This window comes from Schistocerca cancellata, chromosome 12, assembly GCF_023864275.1.
Source record: "Schistocerca cancellata isolate TAMUIC-IGC-003103 chromosome 12, iqSchCanc2.1, whole genome shotgun sequence".
Classification (NCBI taxonomy): domain Eukaryota; kingdom Metazoa; phylum Arthropoda; class Insecta; order Orthoptera; family Acrididae; genus Schistocerca; species Schistocerca cancellata.
This window is the reverse complement of record NC_064637.1, coordinates 127,816,007-127,838,771: the sequence shown is the minus strand read 5'-3', so window position 1 is coordinate 127,838,771 and position 22,765 is coordinate 127,816,007. Positions and strand designations below refer to the sequence as shown.

General features: G+C 42.1%; 1 protein-coding gene across 1 annotated transcript in view; it reads left to right on the top strand.

The window, feature by feature from the left end:
- Positions 1–490: 490 nt before the first annotated feature.
- The window catches only part of LOC126109609 (F-box/LRR-repeat protein 7-like), a 44,083-nt gene continuing 21,808 nt past the window's right edge, over positions 491–22,765 (top strand). Inside the window, exons 1-4 of the mRNA XM_049914652.1 lie at positions 491–665; positions 15,010–15,491; positions 18,406–18,607; positions 22,004–22,308. Coding sequence (XP_049770609.1) covers positions 594–665; positions 15,010–15,491; positions 18,406–18,607; positions 22,004–22,308 — 1,061 coding nt within the window. The 5' untranslated portion in view covers positions 491–593. The remainder of the gene's footprint in view (positions 666–15,009; positions 15,492–18,405; positions 18,608–22,003; positions 22,309–22,765) is intronic.

The window sequence follows — 22,765 nt, the reverse complement described above, 5'->3', positions numbered from 1 at the left end:
TCGGGAGGAGGAGTCTCCAAATCCGTATCTAGCTACCCTGGTTTAGATTTTCTGCAAATTCCTTAAATTCAAGGGAACTTTCAAAATATGTATCAGACCAAATGTGATTCATTAATTATACACACACTGCAGCAAGTTTTCGGAGACCATTTAAAGTGTCATATACATGACAAAATGTATGAGCATGTTCATTTATCTAAATTTTGAGTGTTAACATACTTAAGCTATTTGATGAAATGTTTACGAATGTATCTAAATTTGTCCTCTGGGAAAGGATACCGGATGCCACAGTTTCAATTGGCTTCAGTATTTCCAATCCCGTTTGACGATTGACATTTCTCAAAGTCGTAATGGTTAAAATTGAACTGAAGAAATAATATTCGCAGTGTATACTCCTCCCAAAACGATAAATATATCTGTGGTGTGGTTCTTAGCTTTAATCTCTGGATTCGAGGAAAACTGCAGTGCCGTCAATCGAGTACGAGGAAGGTCTGGGGAAGGGATGGAAAATGTTGGTGACAGTCATCTGACTAATCTCTACGCACGTAGTTGCGCAATAGCGGGTGGTGGGGAGACTGGGACTTTATAAAGGAATGTACTTCTCCAATCTGTTGATAACTACCTTGTATTGTAACAGCAGTGAGTCGGACGTAGCAGTATGTAAGGTATTGTAATTGCACAATTTCGTCATTGTACGCGTAACACATTTTCATGCTCCGGTATTGCTTAATTTGTTTTCCGGCCACGGGTTTTATGAGAGGCTTAAAGATGTTACGAGATTATATTCGAGTATGTGTAGTTATAATTCACGTGGCAGCCCAGTTTGTTCGCATACGAGACGTTTAGTTTCGCAACAAAATAAATTGAACTACATGGCCTGCCATTTTCGAATATAATTATATCGCCTGTGATTTGTTTTTGTGTCACAGTTGCACATATACTTAATTGTAGTAACTGTAGGTGGTCTTGCATAATGACTTGGAAAGATTTACACCAAAGGTGCGGCTTTTGTGAAGTTTTAAATAAGCCTGAGTGGATATTTTTTACTAATTGAAAGTAATGTATTATTTCACAAGATTGTCTCCCTGAATATTTCAAAATGTCAAACCACTATTGATGGTGCACTAGTTCAGAGGTCTTGCATGCTACTAAGCTTGTCAAGAAAATACAATAAATAGTTAACCTTTTCATTCTAGTCCTCAGTGGTACATAACATTTCTGGTTTCAGTAGTTGACATATTTGCTTAATTGGTTGCTTATCAGTTTATAAGTGTATTTTGCAGCTAGTGTCAGATGTCAATGAGGATGAATTGTTTTCAAACATTTGGCTAAGAGTTTCACAATGACTGAAGAGCGCAGCAGAGTCTCATGATGATTGCAGTGACATAAAAATTTTAAAGTTGGGATGAAAACATTGTAATGTTGTATATTGGACAGTAATGAGGAATATACATAATGGTACCATTTCACAAGGAAGTAAATTTGATGATTTAATGTTTATATTTTGAAAACAATTTTTTAATCTAATAAAAGGGCAGAAGTCAAACATTATTATGTGACTCAGTGTTATGTCCGGAAGGTTGTTTTCAACAGTAGTAGAGGTATGATGCAAATGGATTACACAATTCCCATTGTGCTTCCACAACTCATTTTTCCCCTGAGTGTTCATGCATTTTACTTATATTTGTTAAATTTAGGAAGTACTTTGTGTTGAAGGTGATAAACAAGCTGAAATGTTTGTTGTCTTTCTCAAATGTTCTAAGTAGATCTCGTTTCTGTAGCGATTGCCATTGCTTAAAAGACCAGAAGTGGTCACTGCTATTTCTCAATAGTGATAATGAAAATATCATTCAGATACTAAACATTCTACTCAGTGTTAAAATTAGAAAGGTGCTAACAGGCAGCAATCACAGATTTCCCAACACTGCTCACTTTTGTTTCATTTAGAAATACTGTCAGTACAACTTGTCCTGAGTTTTCAGAAACATTCTGATGTGGAGTTTCATGTACTCGGTTCCTTGCACTGGTAACAGAAATAAGAAAGGCTGTTTGAACCTGTAGCTATTGTAGCTTCACTCAGCAGGATAACTTGATTTTTTAAAAGTTTTTAGAGGTGTTTCAGAAGTCCTTCTGTAATTAAGAGGGGGGAGGGGGCAGCAAATGAAGTCAGTATTTAACTTGCAAAGCATCCCAGTTTCTTGGCGCGATGAACATGAAATGAAGGCTGTTGCAGCCCAGACATGTTTTAATATTTTCTAACATGTTGTGGATATCTGTAGCTGTATGCTAGGACATCACCATGAAATAAGGTTCACAAACCTGGCCACTGAAAGTCCACTGTTGCTTAGAACTTGATACAGTGTAACAGATTTTTAAACTATAGCAACAAAAGTGATTCAGATTAGTTGTGGAATTGCTGTTCCTTAATGAACTTTTGAATGAAACATTTGTCAGGAGTGTTAAACAGTGGAATATTGTATATACAACAGAGGGATGACAGTAGGTTTTATCCCTTTCTATGCTCTTCAGATGGATAAGTTTGCTAACAAACCAACTCGTCTGATACAAATTGCGATTTTTTTGTAATAGTCAAGCCAGGGAAGAAAATAGTAAACACACTGGAAGTCTTATCATTGTACTGTTAATATTTGGCTGAAGTCATATTGGAGAAAACTAAGACGTATTTTGAGGTGAAAAGGGATAAGTCATCCTCTCCCTCCCCCCCCCCCCCCCCCCCCACAACCACTGGAATTATTAATGCACTTTTCTCTCATTTCAGTTACATTTGGTGACTATTAGCTTAGTGTCCTCAGCTTCCCTTGTATATGGCCTGCACAGATTTTTTCTTAAATAGAATTTTTTTGTGTTCTAAATTGCAACACCTTCTCAACTTTTCACACAAATTAAGCCCATAGAAGAATGGTATTTACTGACTGTATGTCAGGTTAAAAAGTGATTCAGGTATCTGGAGTCAAAAGTTTTTGTTAGTCATGTCTTTTGTGTTTTGGTGGTGGTATTTTTCTTCACGTCTAATTCAGATGTGAAATGCCAATTTTCATAGATTTAGCTTTAAAATAAAATGTACTATTGTCTTAAATTTTTCCCCTATTTCACCCTCAGTCGGACTTGGAAAATACAAAAATGGCAAAACTTTTTATTTCTGAGAAGCCAAATTCAAATGTTAATAGGTTTAGCTTTAAAAAATGCTTTCATAATGAATTTTTTTCATAATACATTGCATCCCTTATTTCACCCCTTTAGAGGTTGAATTTCCAAAAACACTGAAACACACATTTTTATTTGTAACCGAGAATCGAAATGTCAATTTACATAGCTGTAGCTTTAAAAATACTTCAGTAATTCTTTAATAATTTATTTTGAAACCCAATTTTCACTTACTGTTTCACTCCCATAGGGGTTAAATTTCCAAAATAATAAAACACTTATTTCATTACTTCTGACTAAGAAACCAAATACCAGTTTTCATAGGTTTACCTTCAGAACTGCCTTAATGGTGACATATTTTCAAAAGACCTTACATCCCCTGTTTCACACCCTTTGGTGACTTTCAAAAAATCCCTTACTGAATGATGCCTCAGTAGATCAACACCCTCTGTAAATTTCAAGTTTCTGTTGAGGCTAGTTTGGGTTGGGTGATGTGTCAAGTGGCTCAGTCAGTTGGCACATTGCCTTCTGTATGTAGATTATTGTCACTCTCGAAATGAAAACTGAGGAGATGGAAAAATTAGACTGTGCTGAAGCTAAAGAATGTAATGACAGATGGGTGATTTGCAGAATAGACCCTGATCGAGAGTATTAAACTTGTAGAAGTGTGTTGCTCATGTTACTATACCTTTCATGTTCACAAATCAGATGTAGGTTTAAAAAAAAAGGTGAGAGTAGGACCCGTGCCATGAGGGTTCTGTACAAACCTGAGTATATGGACGGTTCACCCATCCAACAAATCAAGAATCTTGATTTTTGCATGTGGTCGATATCAATACTGCCAAGATATTGATACCGGGAATTCCAGAACATTAGAGTGTTTAAACTTCATTTTAAATTCACTGGTAGATGGCAGTTTGTAGTTGCCACAGTGGTGATTAACTAAATCTTCTTAGTTCAGCCAATTTAACTCAAAATATTTATATATTATATACAGTTTCCACTTAAATCAGCCTACTATTAAGAAAACCATGTAAAACTCTCTACAACAGTTCGTGAGAGTAATCCAGATTTACCAAAAGAATAGAGCAGGGTACTTCATTTATACATGTAAAGAGAAAAGATTTATTATCTTTTACATTACCCTTGTCAGCGGTAAGAACAATGTTTTTATCTGCATTTATGTTCCTCAGTGCCTTCCTTGGAGCCTAAAAAAAAAGATTACTGTTAGGACGGAAACAGCTAGAATTTTATGTACATGTAAACCAGTTTTAGCAGTTAATAGGGATTATGTGCATGTGCAGTTGGGTAGTACCTTCTCCCACTTCTGGCTACAGAAATGTGGCTATTGGCTGTGTAAGCAGTCGCAGCAAGTAGCTAGATGCTACCAGGAAAAAATTTGCCAGTGTGCCCGAGCTGCCAGATTCATGCATGCACAGCAGGCCCAGATCTAAGAGGGGGGCAAATTCATTTTCTTGAGGAAAAAACCTTGTTTCTTAAAGCGCCTAGCACTCAGCGCACGTTGGTCTATCGATTATTCATATGACTTTGAAACACATCCCTGTCGATTTTTGAACACATTCTAAGTTGATTTCTGAATGAATGAATCATAAGTTGATTTGTGAATGCGTGCATAGTGTACGTGATGTCTCTGTTAAGGGAATCCTTGTCGCATCTAGAAACAAACTTCCCTGCAGACAAAAGGGGCTATAAGAGCTGAGCAGAGTAAAGCCAAACGGATGAATGCCAACTGCTGTCTCATTATGTAGTTGATTGGGTTTTGCGAATGACGAGTGTTGTTATAATTACTAGCGAAATCCATAGATTCAGACTACCAGCGTGGGAGTAAATGACTAACAGGAATAACAGGTAAGAACAATTACATATTATCTTCTCGGTGTATCCAAGAAAATGAAATTTTGACACTTTTTGGCCAGATCGCTATACTAGTAAGGGCCAGTTGTACGGTCCCTGGCTAGCAGCCGCTTTGTTCTATTCTGGAAGTAGTGAGGAAAACAAGTTGTATGAACATATAACAATGCCTAGGCGGAGAATAATCACAGGATAACTAAACTGGTGATTCTGGCAGAGTTAGTGAAGTTAACTGACAAATAAGTTATGACATTGGCTGGAATAGTTACAGAAATAGTGATGATAAGACTGTTAGAATGAGGAAGGAGAAGAAACGGGGATCCCCCTGCGGGTCCGGGGTAAGAATAGGCCCGAAGTATTCCTGCCTGTCGTACGAGGCGACTAAAAGGAGTTTCAACCGTTTCGGCCTTCCATGTGATGGTCCCCCTTGGGGTTTGACCTCCATTTTTCAAAATTCTACAGAAGTACGAGCCTTTTGGGGAAGGACACCTTACGTGGTGTACCACTGGTCCTAAGTGCACTAAGACCTTGGCACTCAGCATTGCACCAGCGTTGTAACCATACCCACTATTCCTCAAATTGGGCCTAAACGCCTGATGGGTTGTCCAAGTTACGCCCATAGTGCATCTCCATCTGCACCAGCGATCATGATGGACTTTCCATGGCACCAGAAATCCAGCACGGTAGCCAGCCCGTTGTGGTGGGGTCGTCATGTACCCTCTAGGTTGTAGCCCCCTGACAACACAGGGATCGTACTGCCGATACCTGAGCTGCACCCTGCCCTTTCCCCCTTGGCCACTCCATGGGAGGAGGGACAGGACCGCAGGCTTGGGGCGAAGTACTTCCCCCGCTATTTGGTCTGTTCTCGAACCGATGGGGGGACATTCGCCACCTCCAAGCCCATGTTCTTTGTTCAGCACATTGAGGACATCTTCGGGGAAATCGAGGCCCTCAGCAAGATGCGTTCAGGGTCCGTTCTTATCAAGACCACCTCCGCCACACAGTCGGCGGCGCTCCAGGCGTGCGATCGCCTAGGGGACATCCCTGTCTCCATTGTCCCACATCTGGCACTAAATAGGACGCAGGGGGTTATTTTTCATCGTGACCTCCTCCTACAATCTGATGAGGAGCTCAGGGCCAACCTGGAGCGCCGAGGCGTGCATTTCGTCCGGCAAGTCCAGCGTGGCCCCAAAGACCGTCGCATCGACACCGGGGCCTTTATCCTCGCCTTCGAGGGGGACGTTCTCCCGGAGAAGGTAAAGGTGATGTGCTGCCGGTGTGACGTGCGACCCTACGTCCCGCCTCCTATGCGCTGTTTTAGGTGTTTGCGCTTTGGGCACATGTCGTCCCGGTGTGAGGCTGAGCCCCTTTGTGGCGATTGTGGACGTCCTCTTCGTGAGGAACATACATGCACCCCACCACCTCGGTGCGTTAATTGTCCTGGCGTCCACTCGCCTAGATCCTCAGACTGCCCCGCATATCAGAAGGAGAAGAAGATACAAGAAATCAAAACTTTGGATCGGCTCTCTTATTCTGAGGCCAGGAAGAAGTATGACCGCCTCCATCCCATGCCATTGACCACTTCGTTTGCCTCAGTTGTGTCCACTCCTTCCGCGGTATCCTCATCCCTATCCTGTCCCCCCTCCGCCTCCTCCGCCCATCAGGGGGCTCTGCCTCCGCCTCCCAAATCCCTCCCTTCCAAATCCTCCTCTCCCGTGGCCCCCACCCCCTCTGCCCCAGGGGCCACCCTTCCTCCTCCTTCTCCCCCCACGCCACCTGAGAAGCGATCCTCTTCTCAGGCGTCCATCGGGGAAACGTTCCGGACCCCAGCTTTCGAGGTCCGGCGTTCCAAAATGGACCCCGCGCGTGAGGACCTTCTTCGGGTCCAGCCCACCATCCCTGTGCCTCCTCGGCCTTCCAAGAAGGCCTCCAAGAAGAAGTCTCTATCCCCCTCTCCACCCCGGCGCGTTTCGTCTGACGCTCCATCCGTGAGTCGCTGCTCCCGGCCGTCCTCAGTATCGCCGGGACGCTCTGCTGCCAGGCGCTCAGCTGGCCTTTCGTCGGCAAATGATGCTGCCCCTCTTACACAACCAGGGACAGCGGCCGCAGCTGGCGATGAGTCGATGGAACCGGATCTGCCTCCCGTCGGTTGTAGCATTGTTCCCTCGCAACCTGGCCCTCCGCGGCCGTCGAGGTGACCAGCTCTTCCCCCGTCTCGTTCCCCCGACTTTTTGACTAACGATGGCGTTGTTTCATTGAAACATAAGAGGTATTCGATCTCATCGGGAGGAATTACAACTGCTCCTCCGCCTGCACTGTCCGCTCGTCCTTGGACTCCAGGAAACCAAGTTGCGCCCGACTGACCGTATTGCCTTTACCCACTATACCTTGGAGCGGTATGACCTCACCCCTGTGGACGGTATCCCAGCTCATGGTGGGGTCATGTTGCTCGTTCGGGACGATGTCTATTACCATCCCATCCCATTGACCACCCCACTCCAAGCAATAGCTGTCCGCATTACTCTTTCTGCTTTTACTTTTTCAGTTTGTACCATCTACACTCCACCGTCGTCTGCTGTTAGTCGGGCTGACATGATGCACCTGATCGTTCAGCTTCCCCCGCCGTTTTTATTGTTTGGCGACTTCAATGCCCATCATCCCCTTTGGGGCTCTCCTGCATCCTGTCCAAGAGGCTCACTCTTGGCAGATGTCTTCAACCATCTCAATCTTGTCTGCCTCAATACCGGCGCCCCGACTTTCCTCTCGGACTCTACTCATACCTACTCCCACTTGGACCTCTTGATATGTTCTACCACTCTTGCCCGTCGGTTCGAGTGGTATGTCCTTTCTGACACCTATTCGAGCGACCACTTCCCCTGTGTCGTTCGTCTCCTGCACCACACCCCATCCCCACGTCCTTCGAGCTGGAACATACTGAAAGCTGACTGGGGACTTTACTCCTCCCTGGCGACCTTTCCGGACCACAATTTTCCCAGTTGTGACAGTCAGGTCGAATACCTCACGGCTGTTATCATCAATGCTGCCGAACGTTCCATTCCTTGTACTACTTCTTCTTCACGTCGCGTTTCCGTCCCCTGGTGGAACGAGGCTTGTAGGGACGCTATCCGTGCTCGACGACGTGCTTTACGCACCTTTCGCCGCCATCCTACGTTGGCGAATTGTATTGAATACAAACACCTCCGAGCGCAATGCCGTAGAGTCATCAAAGACAGCAAAAAAGCTTGTTGGGCCTCCTTCACCAGCTCCTTTAACAGTTTTACTCCCTCTTCCGTCGTTTGGGGTAGCCTGCGCCGGCTGTCGGGCATTAAGGCCCACTCCTCGGTACCTGGCCTGACCTCAGGTAATGCAGTCCTTGTTGATCCTGTGGCTGTCTCCAACGCCTTTGGCCGCTTTTTCATGGAGGTTTCAAGCTCCGCCCATTACCATCCTGCCTTCCTTCCCAGGAAAGAGGCAGAAGAGGCTCGGCGACCTTCCTTCCACTCACTGAATCTGGAAACCTATAATGCCCCCTTTACTATGCGGGAACTCAAACGTGCGCTTGCACTGTCCCGGTCCTCTGCTCCGGGGCCAGATGCCATTCACGTTCAGATGCTGGCACACCTTTCTCCGGCGGGCAAAAGCTTCCTTCTTCGTACCTACAATCGCGTCTGGACCGAAGGTCAAGTCCCCATGCGTTGGCGTGACGCCGTTGTTGTTCCTATACCCAAACCCGGGAAGGATAGACACCTTCCTTCTAGTTACCGCCCCATTTCTCTTACAAGCTGTCTCTGTAAGGTGATGGAGCGCATGGTTAATGCTCGGTTAGTCTGGATTCTTGAATCTCGACGGCTACTTACTAATGTCCAATGCGGCTTTCGTCGCCGCCGCTCCGCTGTTGACCACCTTGTGACCTTGTCGACATTCATCATGAACAACTTTTTGCGAAGGCGCCAAACGGTAGCCGTGTTCTTCGACTTGGAGAAGGCTTATGATACCTGTTGGAGAGGAGGTATCCTCCGCACTATGCACAGGTGGGGCCTACGCGGTCGCCTGCCCCTTTTTATTGATTCCTTTTTAACGGATCGAAAGTTTAGGGTACGTGTGGGTTCCGTATTGTCCGACGTCTTCCTCCAGGAGAACGGAGTGCCTCAGGGCTCCGTCTTGAGCGTAGCCCTTTTTGCCATCACGATCAATCCAATTATGGATTGCATTCCACCTAATGTCTCAGGCTCTCTCTTTGTCGATGTCTTCGCGATCTACTGCAGTGCCCAGAGAACATGCCTCCTGGAGCGCTGCCTTCAGTGTTGTCTAGACAGCCTCTACTCATGGAGCGTAGCAAATGGCTTCCGGTTCTCTGAAGAAAAGACGGTTTGTATCAACTTTTGGCGATATAAAGCGTTCCTTCCGCCATCCTTACATCTCGGTCCCGTTGTTCTCCCATTCGTGGACACAACTAAGTTTCTAGGGCTCACGTTGGACAGGAAACTTTGTTGGTCTCCGCATGTCTCTTATTTGGCAGCCTGTTGTACACGTTCCCTTAATGTCCTCAGAGTTCTTAGCGGTTCATCTTGGGGAGTGGATCGCACTGTCCTGCTTCGCTTGTATCGGTCCATAGTCCGATCGAAGCTCGATTATGGGAGCTTAGTCTACTCATCCGCTCGGCCGTCCCTCTTACGCCGGCTCAACTCCATCCACCATCGGGGGATACGTCTTGCGACCGGAGCCTTCTACACTAGTCCTGTCGAGAGTCTTTATGCTGAAGCTGCCGAGTTACCGTTGACCTACCGGTGCGACATACTGCTGTGTCGGTATGCCTGCCAGCTGTCGTCTATGCCCGACCACCCCTCTTACAAGTCCTTCTTCGCCGATTCTCTCGACCGTCAGTACGGGTTGTATGTGTCTGCCCTGCTGCTCCCCGGAGTCCGCTTCCGTCGCCTGCTTCAACAATTGGATTTTGCCCTCCCTACCACCTTCAGAGAGGGTGAGAGCCCGACACCACCTTGGCTCCAGGCTCCGGTTCATATTTATCTCGACCTCAGCTCACTCCCGAAGGAGGGTACTCCGGCTGCAGTGTATTGCTCACGGTTTGTCGAACTTCGTGCTCGACTTGCCGGTCACGCCTTTATTTACACCGATGGCTCCAAAACTGACGATGGTGTCGGCTGTGCCTTTGTCGTCGGGGCCGCCACCTTTAAATATCGGCTCCTCGACCAATGTTCCAGCTTTACGGCCGAGCTTTTTGCTCTCCATTAGGCCGTTCAGTATGCCCGCCGCCACCGCCATTCATCATATGTACTCTGCTCTGACTCACTCAGTGCTCTTCAGAGCCTTGGAGCTCCCTATCCGGTCCATCCCTTGATTCAACGGATACAGCAGTCCCTCCATTCTTTCGCTGATAATGGTGGTTCTGTCAGCTTTCTGTGGGTTCCCGGACATGTAGGAGTGCCTGGGAATGAGGCTGCGGATGCTGCAGCCAAGGCTGCAGTCCTCCTGCCTCGGCCAGCCTCCCATTGTGTCCTGTCATCCGACGTTCGTGGGGATGTATGTAAGAGGCTTGTGTCGTTGTGGTGGGATGCTTGGTCATCCCTCCAAGGAAACAAGCTCCGGGCAGTAAAACCGCTCCCAACTGCTTGGACAACATCCTTCCGACCATCTCGGCGCGAGGAGGTCCTTCTGACCAGGTTGCGGATTGGGCATTGCCGGTTTAGCCACCGCTACCTGCTCTCCGGTGACCCAGCCCCGCAGTGCCCTTGTGGTCAGGCATTAACAGTGCGCCATGTTTTATTGTCGTGTCCCCGTTTTAGTCAATTTCGTGTTGTCCTGTCCCTGCCATCTACTTTACCGGATGTTTTAGCTGATGACGCTCGAGCAGCTGCTCGTATTCTGCGTTTTATAACTTTAACTGGCTTGTCCAAAGACATTTGATCTTTTTACTTATTTTGTCTGCATCTTTGTCAGGTCCTTCTGGTGTCCCCTCCATCCCCTTGAGTTTTACCAGATTCCATGTGCTCTAACACCAGTGACTGGGCGCTAATGACCTCAGCAGTTGAGCGCCCTTAAACCCAACCAAAAAAAAAGAAGAAGAAGAAGAAGAAGAAGAAGAAACAAGAAACGGGGGTCTCACACAAATTATGGAAGAAAGAATATGATGATTCCAAATTCGTATAAAAAATTTTGTACTACTACTTTTCGATCTCACGCTTGAAAATCTGGAGTGTATGAATGAAGCATGAAACTATTTCCTAATGTAAAGCTTTTTGCTTGTAGTAGGCCTAACAGGCAGTTGATATTGGTACTTCAATTATATTCTGTTGTGTTATAAAAATGACCATTTGTACCAAAACAGTCTTGTTTATTTGGTGTGTTTTTTGCAGTTGCTGCAGTATTAGAAAGGCCAATTTAGTCTTATCTAGCAGACAGTGACAAAATAGATATAATCAGATGAAGAAACCACACCAGTCTTAGGTCCTATTTATATTAACAACTTTTTCAGAAATAAATGTTTAGATTTTTCACGAAGCAAACTTTGAAGTAATAGATTCTTTCGCAGAAAGGAAAGCATGCTATGTAAAGCTGTAGCAATATTACAGAAAAAAATTCTAGGAGCTAAGGATTGAAGAAATGTGTACTGTCTTGCTTGTCGCTTGTCTTTACTGGTCTTATGTATCCTATATTTAATTTTGTCACACAAAGCACCAAGTGCAAATTTTCTAAAGAGTTCTTTTTCAAAAAAGAGGGGCAGGATGTCAAACTGGCCAACTGGAAGCAGGAGAGGCACTGCAGGACACTTTAATCTCCACTGCCCTCTGTGTAGTTTGATGGCATCCATTACAAGATATACACGTTTCAATTCCACAGAGCAAAATATAATGACAGGCTTTACAAGAATGCTGTGTGAAGAGGCATGGTACTTCACTTTGGCACACTTAAGACCAAATAGCGTGTCTTGCATTTCCTTGAATACATATGTTTCATAAATCAGAAAGATGTGTGCTACAAAATGAACATTTTTTTAAAATTAGATTTTTTAAAAATTTTTGACGTCTTATCTCAAACGCTCGTGGGAGTGGTGGGTTATTGTCCCAGTTCGGAAATATCGTAGATCCAGGGCTGATGTGCAGAGCAGTCTGAGTTATAGTGGGAAAGTCGGTAGTCTCCACGTGACCCGTGTTTACATTTAGTGATTTTGCTGTTTCCTCTTCGTTTACTGCTCTCGCGTCAAATGAAAACAAAACGGATTTCTGTGGGTGGGAGCTATCAAATGAATTAAAATACATTCACATAATTATGAAAGGCTAAGATATGTTATTAGTTTCAGATTTTATTTTATTTCCATCTTTCTGACAGTCAAGCATTAATTGCCTTGCAGAAAAATGAAGTTATTTTTGTCAGTTTGCTAAAGAAATTTTCTTTTATTAATCTTTCCTGCTGAGGCAGTCAATATATTTGAAACAGTTTGATTCCACACTATTGGCTGGTTTAAACTGTTCACTGCATTTCAAGTGCACATTTTCATCATCTAGCACGTATGGCATTATGCCGTAATAAAGAACCAAACATGATACAACACAGTACTGGTACTCCAAGAAAATTTACATCCCAAAAACCACATTGAAAAGCTTAATATCTGGTAGAGACCTACTTCACTGGGAATCTGGACATGCAAATGTGCACGTTTTAGTATGGGTCATGAAATTCAGATGCTCTTAGAGTATCCTCTGATGTCTTCTTCCTTTCATGAGACAATGTAAGATCTTTTAATGTTTTGCACATATGAGCATATGGGCCTCCTACGCAATCGTAGCTGCACAAGCGCAGTGGCGCCTGTTATCTGGTGCTCTCTGGCAACAGCTGAAATGAAACTATTTCTAACAGGATGCGGGAAAATATTGCGAATAATGGTTTGAAAAGCGTTACATTCAAAGTAAATTTCCTTCTACGCAAGTTGAACTGTGTGTGAGAATGTACAATGAATTTCTTAAATCGGAGAGCGTTTGACCCTCATTTAAAAATCAACTCGTTGATGACTAGCCGTTTAGATGAATTTAGGCCTAGAGCCCAGAAGATCAGACATGTCGTTATTGAAATTTTACTGGTACATTTGTGTAATATATCTGAAAGTGTAATATGTGCATAAAAGACCAACATTATATGTGAAAGCTTAGGTTCCCTTCAATGTATTAACCTTAAAGACCAATATTATATGTGAAAGCTTTGCTTTTTTTGTAGCAACTCTATGTATATTAATTTAAACCATTAACTTTTCCTGTTTGTGTGTTCGCACTACTTAAGTGATGTTGCTATTGGCTGACTACATCATGTGTCCTAAGCTCTGGATGTCTGCTGTCATCGGCTGGTGATATCATGTGACATGAGCTATGACTGCTTACAAAAACACAAGTAATATGCAGTGTTTGGTGAAATTCAAATTTATACTTTTGTCCGAAAATATACAGCATACATGTTGCTGTAAATTAAAGATCTTTCCAAAATTTGATTTTTTCCCTGAGTTTCATTTTCTAAAGCACCAGTTAATTCAACACCCATGTATAAAACCATAACTATTCCAAGGATTGATAAGTTACCCAATCCCGAGAGAAAATATACTGTTACTTAACAGGGGAAAAGTATGTTTTCACCCGGGGGAAAGCGTATTTTTAATCGGGAAATCTGGGATAAATCTGAGAATTTTTTCCTGGTCTGCATATACACCCTGGTTGTTGAATAGGAAGTACCCTCTGCCATATACTTATGGAATTTGCAGAGAACGGCTGTAGATTCAGACTTTTAGAGCTGAGTATGAACATACGCTACTATATAAAGACAAGTCATCATTTAACTTTGTCTCCAAAAATTCTTGACTGATTTACGTAAGATTTTTACACAGTACTGTCATAAGTGTTCGAATGGACATTTACACGCACGTGTACATGTGCACGCACACACACACACACACACACACACACACACACACACACACACACACACACACAAACTCATTTTGACCAATTTACTTCACATTTACACGTGATGCTCTACTACAAATTTTTACATGATACTCTAATAAATGTTCAGTAGTATATAAACTGTGTATTTTTAATACGTATGTTGCATAAATATATATGTAATACATAAGGGGAAAATGTTAGTAAACATGTCAATGTTGTTGACAATTTATTTCAAAGTTTAGACAATGTTATAATAAACGTTTAGTCATTGGAGATAGGAAACATTGCTAGCAAAAATCTTGAAAATTTCTTGATTTTTTTCTTATTTTTATACAATAACATGCTAAACATTCTGAGTGACAGAGGCTATGTATGTATTTTTTTAAACAACAATGCCGGGAAAGCCTGAAGAGTTACAACAATGTTCAGTTTATCTGTGGGAAAGAAAGTACTGTAGTGTGAAAATGTGCAGTTTAGTTTTCTTTCTCGCAGTTTTAAGAGAAAGAGTGAAGTTATGTGTATAGCATATTGACTTAAGACTAAATACTTCTGTGGAATATGTATCATCTGAATATTTGTAGTCTCACCCATTCAGATTCAAACTGAGTAATACAATCATTACAGTTATTACCCTTACAGAATCAGCAGGTGGGGAGGATCTTTCTTGCATCCGTTATACTAATTATCCCAACTGAGATACCCATTAATTTTAATTGATTTCATTTTGTGATCAAGATTTCATTTTCAATCATGATAAACAAGGCATAAGGTCAGAGAGATAGGGTGGGGGGGGGGGGGGGGGAGTGGGAAGGAGGAAGGAGGGGATGAGATGGACAGAGGGCTGAAGAGGATATGGAGATAGATTTGGGGAGGGGGAGCAAATGGGAAGAAACAGAATGGGATGTGTACACAGTTCCTATTTAGTGCTTTTGCAATTGCGAAACATTGCCCGGTTTGCTAGTTATTTATAAAAATGGTAAGATTTTTATATGCTTTTGTACATTAATTTTGTTTTTTCTTACAGTGTCTGCAAGTATCTCAGACAGAGGACTGTGTGACATCCCCTCCCTCAGCACCTCCCATCTCCCAGAGGTCTGAAGAGAGAGACAACAGTGAGATGACTTCCGAAGTGGAGCACAATGAAGATTGCAAGGAGGCCAGTGAAGACATCGCAATGTGTCGGAGCAGTGACTCATCCAAAGCTCCTCTGTCCAGTGTCACTTCCACTCTAGAAAGTTCAGGCACCACACCTGATGAGTCAGAGGTGTCTATGACAAATTTGGACCCGCAGCAGGTGGAAACAAATGTCGCCGATACAGCTGCCAACGCAGCACTAGACACAGGCTCCAAGTGTTTAAGCATTGACACTTTGCCAGATGAAATTTTGCTAAAGATATTTTCCCACCTGTCTTTCAGTGAACTCGTAGATATACAGAAAGTGAGCTCCCGTTGGAAAAGGCTGTCACAAGATGCAGAGTTATGGACTGATAAGGAGTATGAGATCAGGTAAGAAATTTGCAAATACAAAAACAGCAAGCTGCGCACTTGTACTCTACTAAAAAAATTGTTAATTAGATTACTTTGTCTTGTATTTTAACGTGAATATGGTAAATTTTTGGTTTGTGTGTTGAGCTCAGGTTAGAGAATCTCATTGAACGTTTGAAATGGGACACACTTGCAGATAGACAACATGCTAAATGGAATGGGCTGCTCACCAAATTCCAAAATCCGATCTTCCACGAGGATGTAGAGCATACATTATTACCAACTTTCATACCGCTCAATGATCACCATTCAAAGATAAGGGAAACTAGAGCCCGTACTGAGGCGTTCATTTTTCACTCGCGCAATCCGCGGGTGGAACAGAGGGGGGAAATATGACTTTGGTGCGAATAGTGCCTTCCACCACACACTGCCTGCTAATAGCAAAAGGGAGAAGAATATTAAGAGGCTGTGAGGTGAACTCGGTACTACGGGGTAACTGGAATTTAGTACCACCTTGATGTAGGTATAGTTTTAATCTGCCAGGAAGTTAAACATCAGCACACACTCTGTTGCAGAGTGAAAATCCCATTTTGGAAACATCCCCCAGGCTGTGGCTAAGCCATGTCTCCTCAGTATCTTTTCTTCCAGAAGTGCTAGTTCTGCAAGGTTCGCAGAAGAGCTTCTGTGAAGTTTGGAAGGTAGGAGATGAGGTACTGGCAGAACTGAAGCAGTCCAGTGCACAGTTTTAATCTGCCAGGAAGTTTCATATCAGCGCACACTCCACTGCAGTGTGAAAATCTCATTCTGAAGTAATTATTAAATCCACATTCACAAAAATTCCATGTGCAAAAAAAATGATATAAAGAATCAATGAAACCAAATGAAAACTCATGTGATTAAAATGTGACAAAGGAATAGAAATAAAATTACACTTAAACCAATTGATTAAATAAAAATATTGATCATTCATTTTGATATTCAAGAATAAGTTTGTGACGAGATACGAAGCCACAGCCTTGAGCATGTGGAAGCCTTACACGACAGTTACACCACATAACCAACCTACAAAATCTTTCTTTCACCACTGGTGAATGTCCTGTAAAATTTTTATTTTTCAAAACTTTTATTTTTCAAAATTTTTATTCTTCAAAATTTTGATTTTTTGTCAGTTACTCGCAAATGAGGGCATAACGGGGTGAATGAAGGCAGTGTGTGATACCTGGGATCTTAACATACATCACCACATAGATGGTTTCAAAAAGTTGATCCCACTGATAGGGACTTCTCTCTGCTAGTAAAAGCCGGTAAAAAATAACACGCTATCTAACAAGATGAAACTAACAAAATTTTTTTAAGGACATGACATTGTGAATGCCTACTTGCTCAGAGAGATCCCTTCAGATCAGAATTGTGGCTAAAATATTTAAGTTACAGTGGTCAAAGTCACACATATCACTAACTTCATGACTTGACAACAGAATAACATTTCAAAAGTGTCCATTCAAGTCAAATTATAGTTAATCTCCACATGTTTTACCACTCTATGTATCACTAGTTTTTACTGAATTTAGTCATTTCATGTGTTACACAGAGAAGAGGAAACCTGCTGAATCCCGGTTGTCGTCGTCAGATGTTTGCATAAGAATTGCATTAGATGTAGACAGCCTCAGGGAACACTTACTTGTGTAATCAAAACTGTTCTGTGATAGTGTGACATAAATATTAGTGAGCAAGGTAGAGGAGGCCTTATTTGCTTCCACATACCCATAGGTGGGCCCAACAGCATTAATTCTTAAGTCAACTTTCCAATTAACGGATTAACTTTTTAAAAAACATTAACAGACTCACAACTCCCCTGCAGAAATCATTCTGACAAGTTTGGATCATATAGGTGTGCAATTACACCAAGGTGTGCACGATTGATGTAAACAGTTTGAGAGAGACTGACTAGCTGTTGGCTGTTTGCTTGTGTACTGAGTTTGTGTTAAGTACTGCTTGTGGATTGACTGTGGAAACTAAATCATGGAATTAGATTCTAGCTCTGCAACTAATGAAAATCTGTGGCCTTGTTTAAATTATTACGTTAAATTTGTATCCAGATTGTGGAAAGAAATACTTTTCAATCGTAAATTGACTGCCTAAACAAGACAGCTAGGGCTCAGCCTTAGAGCCTTAATTTAGTTAATTGATTTATTAAATAAAATACCCATATAGCGCTGCAGTTGAATGAATTTTTTTCTGTGGGCGAAGGCATTTTGTCTCCTAAATTAGCTGTGCTCTTGGATGAAAATTTCAACATAGTGATGTTCATAAAGGGAAATATGCGCATTATGCCAGATGCTGATTCTCCTGTGGTTTCATTCTCCTGTGATTTAACATTGATTACTAAATAATTATAAAACTAAAAGATTAAACTGTTTCTTTATTTATCTTCTATGTCCCACCTAAACTTACCCCTAGTGAAAACATTTATCGAAGCAACAGTAATAAGTTCTATTCACTTGCTCATTTCAGTACTCACCACATAAAGTTTACTGTTAAAAGTTAATGAGTAACTTTAACTTCCAATAAATCTGCTGTAAAGTAACGCTTTAAAGTTTGACTAAGTTAATTTTTTAGTAATGGATTAATGATTAGTGAAGTTAGCTTTTTGATTAACGTTACCCAGCTATGCATATAACCTTTCTTTTGCTGTGAAGTAACTGGCTGTTTAAGAAGTTTGTGTTGCTACTCCCTTTCTTTTTTGTATCTACAAATAGCACCATTTAATAGAGGTAAGGGTTTATTCCTGTCTGCTTGTGGGTTCAGTGGTACGTAACTTTTGTTACAGAAGCAAAAAATAAGCTACTGTAGTGTGTTACTCAAGGAAGTTGACTTTGTCACATGTTTGAGTAGCTATTCAGGAATGAGCTTTCAGCATATTGTTGTGCGACAGGAGCTGGAGTGATTGTGACTCGGACACCTGCAAGGGTGGCAGGACTGACCGAGAGGCAATACAGACTTTCTGTGATGTGCCAAACTTGCGTAAAGTTTGCATGCGGCGTGGTGCCAAATCTGGTGTCTTCCGTGCACTCTACAACAAATGCCAGAGACTCTCCGAGCTGCGCCTGCATTACACACAGAAGCTCAGCTACTCCGTAAGTGTAACATTCTGTAAAGTGATGCTCCTTTATGTTGGAGGTTGCCATATTTCTTTTAAATATTTACCATTAAGTACTATGCAAGGTGTGATCAAAAGTAACGGGAATTTAACTTCACAGACTTAACATATATTAATATTTGAATAATATAGATCAAAGAATTTGCATTAAATTTTGCTTGAAAGAAAGAAGTTGACTGTGGTGTTTGACGATTCTACTGTAATACTCAAGTTTACGAATGGTATGTACTTTATGAAGAGGATTGAGAAGGCATTGAAGCTAAGGACCCTGGATATCCTAATGCATAAATTACTGATGACAATGTGGAAGATGGAAAGAAAATGGTTCTGTAAAATTGTCAAATCACCATTAGAGAGGTTGCTGCTGTTGGATTATCCTTTGGCTCATGCCAAACAATTTTTTGGGATGTTTTGGGCATGAAACATGTAACAGCAAAGTTTGCTCTGAAATTGAATTACAGCAGAAACATCACATAGACATTGCCCAGGAATTGCTGAATTAAGTCAACAGTGATCCAGAACTTCTTTAGAAGACTGTAACAGGTGACAAAACATTGGTATATATGGTCATGACATGGAACAAAAGTCACAGTCCCAGTGGAAACTGTCTAAAGAGACATAACTTACAAAATTCAGCAGAGGCAATCACATTAGAATGTTCTTCTCACTGTTTCCTCTAATTACAAAGGTATAGTGCATAGAGTGTTCCTGCCTTATGATCGTACAATCAACAAAGACGACTACCTGGAAGTTAAGTGCCATTTGCGTGAAGCAATCTAAAGAAAAAAATGTGGAAAAACCACTCATCCAAACATCATGATATTGTTCCCTCTAACGCAGTGCTTGTTTGTTATTTTTTGGGAAAAAACAAAGCTGTTAAATTACCGCAGTTACTGCATTCGCTGTGCATGACCCTGTGTAACCTTTTTCCCTGATGTGAAAGGACATTGTCACTATTGATGAGGTAAAAATTGAATTGCTGAAGGAGCTGAACACTGTAACAAGAAGTGAGATCCAGACGTGCTTCCTAGACTGGAAAAGGCGCTACCAAGAGTATTGTATCAAGGGGATTACTTTGAAGGCGGCAATGACGACGATGATCAATAAATAATAAATCTTTAAGAAAAACAAATTCCCGTTACTTTTTGATCACACCTTATACATGAACTAAACTAGCTTCTGCCTAAAATTTGCTCTCTCACAGTGAAGTGTTGTCAAAAGCCAGTGAACACAGGTTTCTAAATTCTCCAGTGTGTATTTTCAGATGAAATCCTTTGATTCTTTATAGTAATGTTTTCTACATATTTGCTGTTTAAATTGGTAATAGATGAAGAATTTAAATACCTGTTATTGTAAAATCTGTGTAGCCCACAGCAGGAGGTAAAACATTGGGGAAAAAATTGTACCCAAAACCAAACGTACAGTCCCAAAACAACAGATGTTACTGGGAAATAACACTGGCTACCCCCCCTCTCCCCCCCTCTCCCCCCCCTCTCCCCCCCTCTCCCCCCCAACACCAACAAAGGTGGCCATGTACCACTGGCACAACAAATTCGTTCTGGTGGGTTGCTTGTGCCTGGCAAAGAGAAGCAGACATCCCAGTGTGAGTGAAGTGAATGTGGAGCACATATGAAAGACATTCATAAGAAGTCACTGGATATTCCTGCTTGGACGTGTTGCAGCAATGGCTGATGCCTCAAATGCAGTCGGATTCTCCATTCTTTTTTTCAGCAGGATGGGGCTCCACCCCATTTTAATCGTGAAGTTCATGGGTACCTGAACACGGAGCTGCTGCATCGAGGGATTGGCCGTGCTACAGAAGTGGACAGTTGTTTCATGAAATGGCCTTACTGATCACCATATCTCACTCACTGTGACTTTTTTCTGTGGGGACACATTAATGATCTGGTGTATGTACCACCTCTACCACGTAATACATGATGAAGCAGAGGTCTGGGAGAGAATACGGGAAGCGACTGCCACAGTCGATGATGCCATGCTGGGACGGGTATGGCAAGAATTCGATTACCGTATTGATGTCTGCCAGGTCACTCGTGATTCGCATATCGAATGTTTGTAAAAAAAAAAAAAAGAACAACAACTTTGAGTTTCTCTTCAAAATGCAATACGTAGGACATTTGTATAACCCAGTGAACTTCATTGAAGCTCAGTGCACATCTGAATCCTGATGTTTCGTTGCTCAATGCGGAGAAGGTGAGAGACAAACCTCGTTGCAATTCGTCTCGTGTTCGATTCACCAGATACAATTTGTTGGTGTGTACCGTATGGCAGCCCAAGTTTTACAAATGTCATGAATTTTCTGCCTTCAGCCTTTGTTAATCACATTGTGCACTTAAGTTGATCATTTCTGATGTTGGACATGTAGACGGTCAACCAGAATGTTTATCTTCCACAGATTCTCAGCCTGCCTTGAAGCACTTGAACTAATGAAATGAAATGTTCTTGCTTGACTCGGTGTACACTCAACAAATGCCATAGTCAACATATGGTAGATTTCAGCTGTAGTTTTCTTCAAATGTAACAGGAATTGATGCAAACCCGTTGCTCCTTCACATTATCCATTTCACAATTCGCAGAAGCACTGAAACAGTTCAGACATGCACCACTACAACCCACAAATGCATCCACCAAAGGTGACGCAACTTTGTGCCGCAGTAGCTAAAACGTGTACCACAAGACGTCTAGTGGTAGAATGTTGTTCTGTTACTGGTTTGACTGTTACAATGAAATTCTTAGGTATTTTGGGTTGCACCTCATATGATGTTCATTTTCTTCTCAACATCTTCCTGTGTAATATATGGCTGGGAGAAAAGCAACACTACTTTTCTTTTGTTTTTATCTTAGATTGTAGTTTCCAAAATTGCGGAAACTCATGATAGTGAGATAAATTGTAAAAAAACTCTCTCTCCTAAAGTGCACAGTGAAACATCAACACATGTCTGCCATCTTGTCAATATAGCTATCAGTGAAATTTCTAACACGTCAGATGTGGTCTGTGTGTGACACACACAAAACAGTTGCAAACTGTCAGTTACTTGACAAAACTACTTAAGTTTGGCAAATAGTTTGGTCATTTACAGGAGTCTGTAGGTGACAAGTAGTTAATTTGGCGATTGTGGATGAAGTGGTTGCACTCATGACTAATAGTTAGCTAACTAACTTTCCTTCACTAGACTGGTACATCTGTCATGGTAATTAACAACTTCTATTGCTGTAAATTGATCATATGCTTTGGAATAGACAAAAAGTATTTTTAAACTACCAGTAATGGTGTTTCTTTGTTTCCCATTCCTTTGTTTCCCATTCCTTTGTTTGTGGGTGTGTACAGAGTAAGGGGATTGTTTGGTTCCAGGTGCTGAAGAACTTGGTTGAAAAGTGTTCCAGGATACACACTCTGAGGATATCCAATGAACTGCTGAAGTCTGAGAAATTCTCAGAGGCAGTGTCTCATTTACAGCACCTACGTGTGCTGGATCTGGAAGAGTACTTTTCGGAAAACACTCCCATGCTGCGACCTTTGGGTGACGGGTGCCCACGACTAGCTGAGGTTGACTTTGGGTGGATGACTATTGATATGGAAGATCTGAGGTACTTCCTGAATGCCAAGAGGAACACCCTTAAATCTGTACGCATGAAGTGGGCAATGGTTGGAAAAAGGTGAGTGTTACTACCTCTCCTCATACAATTGTATAGCTTTCTAGAGTTGACTTTCAGTTCACAAGTGTGTTTCAAATGCATTCATTCGTTTCATATAACACAGTATTGCAGGGATTCTTGTAGCGAGAATTTGGTCAGTGTATTTCATTCTTGTGTATACGAGGCACTTATTAAATACAAAATTATGAGAAAACTGTTTGTTCCCATGGGCAATGTTAAGAAAGCTGCCATATTTTTTGCGGTGTTACTTCCACTCGTAACATTGTTTGAGCCGTATTTTTTAGGTTGTACTCAGTTCAATTCTAAGAGTACCCAGCAGAACTTTTTCCTGCCTCCAGTTTTTGGCTACTTCAGCTTTTCATAATTTTTAGACTGCTTTTGGTGTGTTGCAATGAAGAACTGTTGCTTAAAATTTAAGTAATACCATCTTGAGTTAGCGGTTGCATAGTCACAACCT